Source organism: Mauremys mutica, chromosome 6 (genome assembly GCF_020497125.1).
Source record: "Mauremys mutica isolate MM-2020 ecotype Southern chromosome 6, ASM2049712v1, whole genome shotgun sequence".
Lineage (NCBI taxonomy): Eukaryota > Metazoa > Chordata > Testudines > Geoemydidae > Mauremys > Mauremys mutica.
In genome coordinates this window covers 69,718,930-69,732,655 of record NC_059077.1, presented here as the reverse complement: position 1 = coordinate 69,732,655, position 13,726 = coordinate 69,718,930, and the positions used below count along the sequence as shown (strand labels likewise).

Genomic DNA, 13,726 nt, shown 5'->3' with positions numbered 1-13,726 from the left:
TTTTAAGTCCTTTATTTGGGGTCTCACCAGTCATTTCCTCCTGGTGGTGGACAGTGTCTCAGGTTTCCCCCAATCCTGCTGCAATGGTCTCTCTGTGGGGTGGTTGTCTTCACACTTCTTAAGCCCCTCCCCTTCAGGGATCTCTCTTGTGACCCTTGCGGGGAGGGGTGGGGCACTGCTCTCTAATTTACCTGCCTTATTTTCCTCCTATAAGTCACTGCAGAGACAAAGGGAGCTGAAAGAACCAGCAAAGGTGGTGGACGCCTTCAGCCTCCCTGCTTATAGCATCCCCTGCAGGGCAAGAGGAAGAAGTTGAGGCATAACAGCAAAAGCACTTGAGAAGCTGCCTTGCAGTGAGGTGAAAGGGAGGTGAGAAGAACAAAAGGAGCTGCTCCTTAGCCAGACCTCTAACTCAGTGGTTCTAATCTCAACCTTTTCCATATCAGGACCTGCTTTTCCCTCCCTCAGGACATCCCTCCAATCTAGCCAGGCATCCAAGCAGCATTAATGTCTCTTTGGATTTCCATTTTGAAATCTGTGTGTACAGGGAAAGCAGTCAGTTCTAGTCCATCTCCTCCTATCCCACCTCCCTCTCAAAACACTGACCTTGCATACAACTTGATGAGAATAAGTATTTCATTGCTGTGAACATGCATGTCTCAATGTTACCAGACAATGTGACCTCTGTAAAGGATATAATGTTTGCTAACTTAAACATAGACGGTAGACTGCGCTAACTGACTGAAGACAGAATGGGAGAAGTAATATAAAGAGACTTGGAGATGTTGTCAAGGAGGCAGCTGTTTCTGGTCAGAAAGAGCAATGCATCAGGAAATGTTTGGAGTTGGAAGGCATAACATTCATTTATGATTTTTATAAAGGAAAATGTTCCTCATTGTTATTTCAAGGGTTTATTATTGTTACTTGTTATTCATGGGTCTTGCAGCCTGTGCTGTCTAAATACTTCAGCTGGTAGAAGATATGGTGAGCAGAGTTCTTAATAGTTACAGGCTGCTTGGTATCTTCACAGTGAAAGTACATATTAATTTTAATTTACTTTTACATAATTAAAAGATTCTTAATAATACTAGTCCACTCCATTAGAGTCACCCTGGTGTAAACAGGGGCTGAATTTAGCCTAAAATATTTAAGTCTGATCACTCCTTTCATTGGACCAGTACAGAGGAGATTCTCCTCACAGATCTACCCCCATCCCCCACAAAAGATAGATTGGGCTCAGCTATTTCTGTAGTACCAACTTCCTCCTGGCCCCAAACCTGCGGAGAGCTCAGTGGGCCCAGGGATCAGCAGCTGATGTTGTGACACATACATCACGCCTCTCTAAACTATACAGGAAATTGAACACAAATTTAATCCAGCATGAGAATGAATGAATTTTTCTTTGCACTTGGAAATGCTTTATGTGAATATGAGGGGGGATGGTGTTCTGGGGGTGAGCCACCATTTAGTGATTCCCTGGCAGCAGAGTTTCAAATGGAGTTGGGCTTCCTGAGAGCAGGAGAGGACTCCAGAGCCAGCATGGAAGCACAGAACATATGCAGGGATAGCTCCTGCCTCCTGAAGTTCCGCCAGTATCCTGGAGAATCCATAAGATGTAGAGACAGAACAATGGCCCATTCTGTGAGAAGAGTGGGGAAAGCAACCCTCACTAGGGTGACCAGATGTCCCCAGGGGCAGCTCCAGGCCCCAGCACGCCAAGTGCGTGCTTGGGGCGGCAAGTCGCGGGGGGGCGCTCTGCTGGCGCCACAAGGGCGGCAGGCAGGCTGCCTTCGGCGGCGTGCCTGCGGAGGGTCCGCTAGTCCCATGGCTTCGGAGGACCTCCTGCAGCCGCCAAAGGCAGCCTGCCTGCCATGCTTGGGGCGGCAAAATGCCTAGAGCCGCCCCTGGATGTCCCAATTTTATAGGGACAGTCCCGATTTTTGAGTCTTTTTCTTATATAGGCTCCTATTACCCCCCACCCCCGTCCCAATTTTTCACATTTGCTGTCTGGTCACCCTAACCCTCACCATCCCCCAACAGAACAACAAGGCAGACACTCTGCAATAGGCTCCTTGTGGAGATTTTGTCCCCCACACATCCTTTCCCTGGTTATTTCTGACATAGCAGGATGTGATAGACCTTTTCACTGGGTTTGAATTCTACAGGATGATCTGTACAATCATTTTTTTCATTCTGGGCTTCATGTAACAAATAGGAAAGGCGTGCTAAATTCTTCCTATGAAAAATTGCAGTTTGAGGGGTTATATTTCCAACTCAGATCTGTTATTGAGGAAAAAAGAGTTTTCCAAAATTTTAAATTGTACTTACCAACCAAATAGCCTGGCACACAGAAGAAAGATTACTCTAGGTTTACTGCTGCACAAGTGCTCTGATAGTAAGATCCTGACATCAGCCAGAGCGACTGAAACAGAAGACTAAGCATCAAAATAATGGTCCCAGGAGGACAGCGCTGAAGACAATGCCAGGTAAAAGTCTTAAAGGACCTCATCCTCACCTCATTATTTACAGTCCTTAGCATACAACACATAAAACTGAGAAATCCATTTAAACTTGGATGTGATTCTTCATTTCTTGTGTGCATGTATCTTCTTTATGGCATATATACACCATGCAAAATGCGTTTAGGCCTTTTTTTAAACTGAAAAGTAACCAATAAGACCACAATAATTTTTACACTTTTAAAAAAAGGTTGCTATAAAGAAAACAACATAGTAATAATAGGACAATATCTTACTACACTAAATAAGTTACATAAAACATCTTACAAACTAACAGCCACCTCTTGCAGCGTAAAGTCATCAAGTAAATAGACTTTCCCCAAATCTCTAAAATGTTGCAACTCTGTCACGCTTTCATTGTTTGCCTTTGATTTGTACTTTAGTTTACAATAAGACCAAAAGTAACAATTCACACTGATTTTGACACTTTGGGGAGTTTTTCAAATTTCCAGTATATTAAGATCATCGATGACTTTTCCTATCACTTTTCCCTGTCACATTGAAAAAACAAGTTTAAAATGATCAAAAACCCGTACATTTTAAATATTGGCAATTAGTCAGTGTACTGACATCATGCTAAATTTCCCTCTGTGCTGTGAAAACAAATAGTTCTGGTAAGTCCTGCACAAATATTGGAATCTTCATTAGCTCGATCCATTCCCTCTTTAAGGCATTTGCTACAGCTCAGCCTTACAGCAAGTTAATTTAACCCATTGTAAGTTCCTGGTTATATTATTTTCCTTTCCTCTGACCATTATTAAAATTAAATGTTGACATTAAATTTAGAGGAAACAGTTTACCAAACGGATTTAAAAGACAGTGTGTGGATAGTCGTTGTGTATTGCATTCAGGTTCCTTTGTCTTGAAAAATAAACCTCAAATCTCTCTAGGGGAAAAATTATAAAATCTCGGAGGTGCTCCTGACTGTAATTTAATCCTTTCTACAATAGCAGGAGAGAAAAAGAATTACAATGGGAACCTGTTGGTTTTATTCTCTCATTTTTCACAATACATCGCAAGCTGCCTGAAGCTGAAAATGAAGGTTTCTCTGTGGATGTAGAGTAAGGACAAACAATGGTTATCGTGTCTATTAGTGCAACAATTAAAACTGAATTTAGGGTTTTGTGTGTAAAACCTCAAATTGATCATTTTCCTCTAGGTCAGCCTCTTCCACTCCATTATTACTAAGTACACAGTGCCGGTCAGCACCCAAGTCTTAACTTTTTGCATGACCGTGAGTGACCATAAATTATGACATGTGAATCATGTTAAGTAGCAACCTGCAATCCACTGAAAATAACACAAGTACTTTCTTTGTGTCTGAGTCAGCCTGTAGGTATGGGTGCACATGTATACAAATTAAAATCCTAGGTGAAATCCTAGCTCCATGGAGGCCAGAATCCCCACCCCCATGCAAGAGCATGCGGGATTATGAACATGTCTTGCATGATGTGATACAGATGTCCATAATAATAAAGAACAAGGGAAGAAAGTACAAGAACTATTTAACATATAAGCAGCTATATTTCTAAATACCAAGTTCTTTTAAGCTTCTTGGCTTTCCTCCAACAGCCACAGGACTGCTTTTCTCCACTCCCATCTACCTATTTCCAGACCCGCAGTCTCACTCTCCACACGATGACACCCCATGTTGCCTGGATCTTTGAATGAGGCTTAGGCTTTCAGGTAACTCAGACAGGATGAGAAGGCAACTTCCCTTTCCTGGCTAGTGCTGGCACATCCTGTCAAAGTGCTCCAAGGCCTTCTGTTGGCCAGATCACTGGCCCAATTCCCTACCCTCTTGGATGACCCATGGTCTAACCAGTCTTGTTGGGGCCATTTCAGCAACAGTAGGTGGGATTTTTGCGGGCTCTCTAACTACCAAGCTAAGTTAAAGGATACAGGATATCCTATTCTATTTTATTTTATTTAGAGCTATAATCTAAACATCATTCTGATGTGAAACTAGATCGCTCCACCTCACCCATCCTGTTTATGCATGTCAGTATGACATTTAAAAGATAAACACTGCTGTGGAATTGTTGTGCATGAGAGTGTGAGAAACTGACATGCAAGTTTCAAGGTTGAGGCTACTTCTTATCTGCTGGTAGGCAGTAAACAGGATAATAAATTAGAAAGTGGGACAGAATGGCAATTACCCAATGAAGTTACAGTTGTGCCTGTGTGTACCTTGTTAACCAATTAGCAACTGCTTGATTGCTTGGCCTTAATTGTATATAAGAGCATGCTGGAGAGAAATAAATGACTTTGCTTTCAATCATTTGACTGTTGAGCTTTGTTCACGCACGCCTGCGCTGCAACAAATGGTGACCCCGACGTGATTCGTATCGAATGAAAGTGTCGGTGGCCTGACCCAGGCGGAGAAGCCCTGAGCCCAGAGGCGAACGGCCAGGAGCCTGAGCCCAGAGGCAGGCGGCTGGGAGCCGCGGCGGGGAGTGCTGGAGAAGCCCCCGGACCCCGACGTGACTCGTATCGAGTGATGATAGTGTCGGGAGCCTGAGCCCAGAGGCGAACGGCCAGGAGCCTGAGCCCAGAGGCGGGCGGCTGGGAGCCGCGGCGGGGAGTGCTGGAGAAGCCTCCGGGCGTCCGAAAAGAGAGGCGCACCTGAGCCCTGAGGAGAGCGGCTATAAGCCGCGGTGGAGAAGGGCAGAGCAGCTAACGTGAGTACCGGTGTATCAGCTGAAGAAAAGATAACACAGAAGCCTTTATTGCACATTATGAAGCGGCAGGGAGAAAGGCTCCCCTTTGATATGTTATCCCGCCTGCTGCGGTGGGGACAGAGAAGGGAACCTTTTGTTAAGCCGAGTACAATTTTTAATAAAACTGTGTGGGAGCGGCTAGGCTCCAAGCTTTGGAAGTCGGTGGCTCAGGGCGATAAGGAAGCCTTTTCCCTGAGTCCAGTATGGAATAAGACAAAGAAGATAGTAAAAACTCTCGTGGCCTAGGCAGGAGTGCAGGCGGCCCTTTTTAAGTTTTTCCGCCCAACGCCCGAAATGCCTTCTGTGTTGTCGGTTGGAGCCAGGGAGTTTTTCGGTGGCAAGGACACGGTGATACCTTTGGCTTCCGACCTGGATAATGTTGCCCCTGTTATGGTTCCACTACACTCCAGTACGCCCGAGCCTATGAAAACAGCTTTGCCGTATGCACCCCCTCCCAAGCCATGCCGTGTCCACGGGACCTGGGGGTGTCACGAATGCGGGGAAATAAAGGAGGCTCGGGTGAGACACGTGCCATCACAGGTCTATCCCAATTTGACTACGCCTATTCAGTTTACCCAGTTTAATGTCTTTTATAAGAAAATGGAGCGCCAGGGTCAACAGCTGCAGGCCATTTATAATAAGTTAAATCAAATGCAAGGTCTTCCAGCTGGATCATTGTGGAAAGAGGGGGAGCAGGCAGAGGCTCGTGAGGAGGTGCTCCGCTGGAAGCGAGCCCTGGACGAGAAAGCTTTGGAGTGCATGGCACAGGCAGAGGCTCGTGAGCAGGCAGAGGCACGTGAGGAGGTGCTCCGCTGCAAGCGAGCCCTGGACGGGAAAACTTTGGAGTGCATGGCGCAGACAGAGGCTCGTGCCGTGGCCCCGGAGGTCGTTCGGACCTACAAGCAAGTAAGTTGTTTTGGCAGAAGCCCGGAGAAGGCATCTTACGCTGGCTGGTCTGAGCCTGGGACAGTGCTGGGAAAACCGTTGTGCTTCTCCGGTATGAGCAGCAACAGCTGGGTGTTCTGACACAGGATTTACAGTTTAAAAGAAGCCAAGCAGGGAAAGAAAAGGAACCAGAATGAGCTAATTGGAGACAGCTCATTCTTTTCTGGCCCCGGTCAAGGACATTGAGAACTGACCCTGGTGAAGAAACGAAGAATTGTACACAGGCAGGAAGAAATTTGGGACTCCTGCTGAAAAATGTGGTATTAATTGGATTTTGGGATTTATTCTACAGGCTGCGCCCTGTGTTTTGGATAAAAATTTTAGCATGTATTGCCCCCCCCTAATTGGATTGTAAATGGTATTACCCCCCCCCCCATTACTAACCCCAGCATGTGGACCGGTTGGGTTGGGGGGTGAGGGCTCTCACATACCGAACCCCTGCTGGGTTCATGGGGAGGATGGTTGTGGAACTAATTACCCCAGCTTTCTAGAGTCTAATTGTTTGTTGTTTTTTAAGTTTGAGAAAACTCAGCCAAAGGGTTTGTTGAGTATTCTCAAGGGGGGAATTGTGGGTTATTTAGGCATAAATTTAGGTAATTTGGGAGAATGGCTTTGAATTTACGTGACCCAAAGTACCTTTATGTAAAGTGCTTTTGTTTGCCTTATTAGATTTTTGTTAATTTTGTGTTATGTGCTGATTATTGGTTGTTGTAGATTGCTTGCTACTAGATGTAGCCTATATTTAAAATAGATAGGTTGATTGCAGATGTTGTAATTAAAGTTATATGCATGAGAATGTAGCCCCCACGGTGGGAAAATACAGATAATTGCTCGCAGTAGAGACTAGAAGGGTGGGGGCTAGTTAAGAAGTACACCCTCCTAGCTAAATTGATAGTGGGATAAGTTGGTATTCATGAAAGGAACGGTTTAGCAAGAGAAAAAAAAGGATCGGGCCCAGGCAGGCAGGCAATAGGCAGAGAACTTGGAAAGGAAAAAAGGATCGGGCCCAGGCGGGTAGGCAATAGACAGAGAATCTGGAGAGGAAAAAAGGATCGGGCCCAGGCGGCCAGGCTACAGACAAAAGCTTGGGAATTTCAAATATTCAGGGGGATACTTGGAATGGTGATTTAAGTTGAGAAAGGCTGTTGGAAGACAAGCTAGTAATTTTTAAGGAGAGTACAAAGTTAACTCCATGGTTGCTAGAGGGAATAGCAGTTGGATTTTGTAAAGATGCTAAAGAGTAAAGTTTTTGGTATTTTTGAAATGTTTGTGTATAAATTTAGGCAAAGATATTAGTTTGTAATTGTTTGGCTATGAATAATTTTGTTGTATTAGCTGAAGAATGTATATAGTGCTATGTAATTGAGATTGTATTAGGTTTCATGGGCATATAAGTGGTGATGGTTTTTTTTTTTAGTGTTTAAAAGCAGAATCTGATAGTAAGAAATTTTAAGCTGTGATTAGCTTTGGATTTTAGAGGTAAGCTAGGAAGCAATTGTATTATTGTAAATGATTTAATTGATGATGTAATTTTCCTTTTTTTTGCCTGGTAGTGATAAGGGTATTTGTATATTGTATGTAATGATTGCTTGCCCAGTAGGGGTAGTTTTGTTTTTGTTTTTTAGATATTAAAGAAAATTGGTGTTAGCTGCATAGCATTTAATGTACCATGCATTTATTTATAGAGTTTACATTTATGTTTTATGACATTATGTCTTGTGTTTGTTTGTGACGTGTTTTCTGGCCAGAATTGTTGTGGTGTTGTCGAGATGTTTATGTGGTTTATGTTGTGTTTTCTGCTGTGAATCCCCCCCCTCAGTGTCAGTTTGATCACCTGACACATGAGGGATGGATTGGTAATAGAAATTTTGTCACAATTTGGTGTGCAATAGAGTATGGGGGAATCCTGCAGAATTTATATTATTTATTTGTTTTATTTTTGTTGTTTTATGTTTGTTTTGTTTGGTTGAGAATTGCATGGTTACAGGTGAGCCCTATAGCATAAGATAGATTATTTGTTTTTGGTTTTGTTTTGCACGCCTTTTGCTAAAGTTTGGTGTAGTTTATTGGATGTTTTTAATTTTTTTTTGTGTTTAAGAATAGGGGGGAGATGTCCGGTTTCATCTTCCCTATGCTGCCTTGGTGGAAAATTACAGCAGCGTGGTTACAAGAACAGAGGGATGAGATAAAGTTGTTATGCCAGAGCGAGACAAATGCCAGGTGGCCTAGCTGAGATTGTTTTCAAGGTTCCAGGTGGATTCCGGCGAAGTGGGTCCGGCCCTGGCTGATTTTGGCGCAGAGTGCCATAAATACTACGGCCTTTTGCTTGCCCCATGTTGCTGCAGTGGAAGCCCTTATTGAAAACCTGCTTTGTGGGTGTTTGCACCTTGGTGGAACCCTCCTGGCCCTTTGGGCCACTTGCGTTACCTGGAGGAGGAATGTATAGGTAAAAGTAGGGCACTGCGGAAGATATTGTTACGGTTTAGTTAGGCAGCTGGTGTTTAAATTTGCTTTTAGTTTTGCTGTGTAATAGATTGTAGTAATGTGATGCTATGAGCTGGGAATGTTTTGCTGTGCCTTCCCTTTTTTATTATGAGAAAATGGGGGAGGTGTGGAATTGTTGTGCATGAGAGTGTGAGAAACTGACATGCAAGTTTCAAGGTTGAGGCTACTTCTTATCTGCTGGTAGGCAGTAAACAGGATAATAAATTAGAAAGTGGGACAGAATGGCAATTACCCAATGAAGTTACAGTTGTGCCTGTGTGTACCTTGTTAACCAATTAGCAACTGCTTGATTGCTTGGCCTTAATTGTATATAAGAGCATGCTGAAGAGAAATAAATGACTTTGCTTTCAATCATTTGACTGTTGAGCTTTGTTCACGCACGCCTGCGCTGCAACACATTGCACTGGGATAGGGTGACCATCCGTCCCATTTTTAATGGGACAGTCTTGTATTTAAGCCCTCTTGCAGGTTTCCTACCCCCCGCTTCTTTTTTTTTCCCTTTTTTTTTTTTTAAATGGGCAAGTTGTCCCATTTTTCCACTCCTCCTGCTGGTCAGTCAGTACAGCCCCAGCCGCTCCTTGTTTGCGGCTGGCAGGTGAGTGCAAGTAGGTAGTGGCTCGTAAGTGAGAGCACATGGTGGCCTCAGGCTGGGTGGAGAGGCAGGAAGAGGCCATATCAGGTAGGAGGAGAGGCAGCCCTGTGTGTGTGGGCGGGAGGGGTATGGGTGTTTGTCATCCCTCACCACGTGAAACCTAAAGCAGGAGTTCTCAATGGGGATCCATATGCACTTTCAGGGGGGCCACTGTGCACTGATGCTGAAACCCAGAGCCTGAGCCCCAGCATCCCCCACAGGGCTGAATCCCAGATCCCCATGGGGCAGAAGCCCTCCAAGACCCCTGGCAAAAGTTGGGGGGCACTGGGGATGTTGCCCCCTCAAACTGAAATGCAAGTGCATGGCTGTCCTGGGGGCAAATCCATACCCCCCCCCACTTTCTCTCCCCACCCCCTGGCCAGTTCGGAAGCAGGAATCTGGAGCCCAGCAGTGCGGGGCAGCTGCTCCTCTGGCTGGTGCCTCCTCTCCTGCTGCTGGTGCAGAGGATTGAAGCTGCTCCTCAGCTCCCAGCCTCTTTTTCTCTTACAGCTGATAAGAGCTGCAGTGGTGGGGGACCCAGCTTCATGGCTGGCAGAGTCCGCAGGGAACAGGGACCACAGGGGAGCCCTCCCGACACACAGCCTCTAGCTATCCCCTCCCTGCACCCTGAGCTACCCCCCCACAGCTACCCCCTCCCTGCTTCCTGAGCTACCTCCTCCCTGCACACAGTCCCTAGCTACCCCCTCCCTGCACCCTGAGCTACCCCCCCACCCCCAGCCACCCCCTCCCTGCATCCTGAGCTGTTTTCAAACTTTTTGAGCTGAGACCCACCTTTGAGATATAATTTTTGGTTGTACCCCCCCACCACAACCAAGACAGGCTGGGTGGCCTGCTGAGGTGAGTCACGGGGTGTAGGTGGCACTTTCTCCCTGGACCTGGCATGTGGAGCTGGCTTGAGCCTCGCTGGCCTCTGCCCCCAGAATAGAAGTCATACTAGGCCTATGCCTGAGGCCCCCCTTTCCCTGCTGGGCCCTGGAATTTTTATAACCTGTGGGTGGAGAAGAGGGCTACTGCATAGTTCTGATTGATTGCTGTTGAATTTGCTTGAATATGAGCAATTTTACCAGGTGTCCTCTATTCAGCATAGGGAAATATGGTCACCCTACACTGGGAGGACTTTATTCTGCAGGTACATGGAACTATCTAATTTCACTTTGAGTTTGCCTCAGTTTTCCCCAGTACAAACACCCTCCCCAGTAAAATTAAATAGAAATAAAAAAATAACTTGGCTGTGGACCTGAAACACACTCATTGTTTCTGCTGCCTGGTTGTTCTTAGATAAAGCAACAGGACACAACTGACTGGTGTTTGGCCAATTAATGCCACTGGTGCAGCTGAGGTGTATTTTAATAAGCATTGCTGCATAGTCTGCTCCACAGCATTCAAGAGCAATTACAAAATGAGCACTGTAAGAAACTAAACAGCAGTTTTTAATGTTTAAAGTTAGTTTGTAAGGTTCTTTCTTCATTATCAAATAATCCACTGAGCTTTCATTATAGGATGTGAAAATATAAAAGATGTAACACTGTATGGAATGTTAAACTAAAGTCTCTGTTTTCTAATCTATCCCTCCCCTTGTCCTCACTCCCTACTGTTCTAATTCCTCTCCCCAGTGATGAGCTGCCAAAATCTTAACAACGGGTTCCCTATAAAAAGTTCTGATTTAACAACGGGTTCCCTATAAAAAGTTCTGATTTAACAACGGGTTCCCTATAAAAAGTTCTGATTTAAGGGATGTGCGACAGCATGTATTTTTTGTACCAATAGGGTTACCATACGTCCATATTTTCCCAGGAGGTAATTAAGAACCGAAAAGCCTGACATGTCCAGGAAAATACAGATGTATTTTAACTCTACCTAAAGTTCTTTTTTAAAAAGATGGGGCTGAACTAGAAATGAGCTCCGTTTCACATGTGTGGGTGGTGATCAGGGACAGTCTCAATTTTTGGGTCTTTTTCTTATATAGGCTCCTATTACCCCTCACCCCCGTCCCGATTTTTCACACTTGCTGTCTGGTCACTCTAGGGTGTGCACATGTGTGGGTCCCAGCTGCTCCCTGCCCCCCCCTCATTAAAGCAGGTGTGCAGGGTTACTGCCCTGGGAACTGCAGGGCACCAGTGGATGTGGGGCTGGCTGCAGATAGGGGCGTGGGGCAGGGCTAGCTGGAGGCAGGGAGTGACACGGGCTGGCTGTGGGCAGGTGATGCAGACGGGCGGGCTGCGGGTGGCTGTGGGCAGGGGGTGGCTGCGGGCGGCTGTGGGCAGAGGCTGGCTGCAGGCAGGGGGTGGCTGTGGCAGGGGCTGCAGGCAGAGGGTGGCTGGGGGCAGGGTGGCTGGGGGCAGAGGGCGGCTGGGGGCAGGGGGTGGGGCAGGGGGTGGCTGCAGGCAGGGGGTGGCTGCGGGCAGAGGCTGGCTGCAGGCAGGGGGTGGCTGCAGGCAGGGGGTGGCTGTGGCAGGGGCTGCAGGCAGAGGGTGGCTGGGGGCAGGGTGGCTGGGGGCAGAGGGCGGCTGGGGGCAGGGGGTGGGGCAGGGGGTGGCTGTGGGCAGAGGCTGGCTGCAGGCAGGGGGTGGCTGGGGGCAGGGGGTGGGGCAGGGGGTGGCTGGGGGCAGGGGGCGGCTGCGGGCTGGGGCTGGCTGGGGGCAGGGGGCAGGGGGGGGCAGGGGCTGGCTGGGGGCAGGCAAGGCGGGGGAGGGGCGCAGATACTCACACGGGGGAGCAGCAGGACGCAGCCGGAGCCCCAGGGCCAGAGGTTCAAAGAGCAGGAGCAGCAACAGGGCCAGGAGGCAGCTCGCATGGCTCTCGCAGCACAGCGCAGCGCCCCCCGGCGGCCGGGAGGAGGAATTACAGGCTTCCCAGGCAGAGCCCATCAAAGCTTCCCTCGCAGGGAAGCTAGTTAACAAGCGGTTCTAAAACCGCTTCTAAATTTAACAACGGGTTTGCGCGAACCCGTGCGAACCGGCTCCAGCTCACCCCTGCCTCTCCCCCATATTTCTGACTACTAAGTCTTTCCTCCCAAATTAATGATACTCATTATGGAGAAAGAAGAGGAGAAAAAATCTCTAGCTCCTGTAGAGCCATGGGACAATTTTAATGAGTCTGATTTCAAAAACAAGAGAGACTGTAAATGACTTGTTGGAAACCTAGTGCAAAAAAATCCTTTATACCCATATACTGTTAATTCTGCTTAAAAAAAATCAACCGAACATGAGGACATTTTGTTCCTCCTGAAGGAACAAGACTTAGAAGCAGATCTGCACATCACAAATCTCATAACATTATTTTAGCATCTCTTCCACTGAGACATGAGAGCCAGTAAGAGACACTGTTTATCCCCTGCCATCACTATCTTTAACAGCAGCCACAAACATCTTGCTTTTTCCTTTTCATCAGATTCAGCCCTTCTGATGTAGACTCGAGACGCATGTCTAGCCTTTGCATTATGCACCATGTGAATACACTTTCGTTTAAAACAAAAACCATCTAAAATAATTTCTGATCAGCTGATTAATGTTCCAATGAGATTAGAAAAATGCAAGTCCAAGAGTTACTGAAGCAATACAAGCACAGAAGTGCAAGACTTGCACTGAGACAATAATACTGTGGCACTGTGTTCAGCCACTTCTCTGGTGGCCTCAAGGGCTGGCATAGTATTTAATTTTTCATTTAAAAAATTAAACTGCTAGACATCAGGGTTGTAAATAAATTTTCTGAATAAGCACCAATAGTGTGAGTCTGTAAATAGACAGATTGAATCAAAAGCACCAAGATTGCTATGAATGCACCATTTATTTCAATGACATGTTGAATCTGAAACCCAAAGATAAGTTCCATGTGAAAAATGTTAACTATTTCTCTGCTGATCGTTTTGGTAGAAACTCCTTTGGGATGGGTAGTAGATTTTGAGTAGGGTAGCATGCCAGAATTCTAGTAAATGATCCTGGGGGTGGGGGGGGGGAGTATGGATAAGATGGTCCCTTCCTTACTCATACCTGGACTCCTACAATCTCTCGCTCTGACACACCCCCTCTATAACTTTCCTCTTTCTCTCATCCCAACACCTACAATTATACCTAATTAAATTGAATTTCAGAAGATATCAGAAAGCAGTTTTAAAATCATGCAGGGCATATATATGCTATACCTAGGAGTGGATGTGTGTGATGCAGAAAAATTGTCTATGATTTAATGTTATTAATACCTGGGACATGTAAATATAAAGTAGTTATTTTGATTGTTTAAATTTCTAATTTTAGAGTACATTTTGATAACTGTTACTGACAAATGAAACACTTATTGGCACAAACTTGACTGACCTTAAAGAGTTCTGTATTAATGATCCATGTTTAGAGAAAATTCTCCTCCAGAATAGTGGAATAGATTTGATC

General features: G+C 46.0%; 1 protein-coding gene and 1 long non-coding RNA gene across 9 annotated transcripts in view; one reads left to right on the top strand and one right to left on the bottom strand.

The window, feature by feature from the left end:
• LOC123372774 overlaps positions 1-359 on the top strand; it is a 21,889-nt gene extending 21,530 nt beyond the window's left edge. Inside the window, exon 3 of the long non-coding RNA XR_006580446.1 lies at positions 215-359. This is a non-coding gene — a long non-coding RNA (uncharacterized LOC123372774). The remainder of the gene's footprint in view (positions 1-214) is intronic.
• ARL14EPL (ADP ribosylation factor like GTPase 14 effector protein like) overlaps positions 1-13,726 on the bottom strand; it is a 21,388-nt gene extending 7,662 nt beyond the window's left edge. The window contains exons 1-3 of one of the 8 annotated variants that reach the window (XM_045021224.1): positions 2,516-2,659; positions 2,329-2,422; positions 192-291 (exon numbers count right to left, since the gene is read on the bottom strand). Coding sequence is in view for 2 of the 8 variants with exons in the window: in XM_045021216.1 (XP_044877151.1) it covers positions 10,113-10,223 (111 nt within the window). In the remaining 6 variants the exon portion in view is untranslated. Of the gene's footprint in view, positions 1-191; positions 292-2,328; positions 2,436-2,515; positions 2,660-10,112; positions 10,262-13,654 lie in introns of those variants that run through there. The other 7 variants (XM_045021225.1, XM_045021228.1, XM_045021217.1 and 4 more) reach the window with 7 other exon arrangements.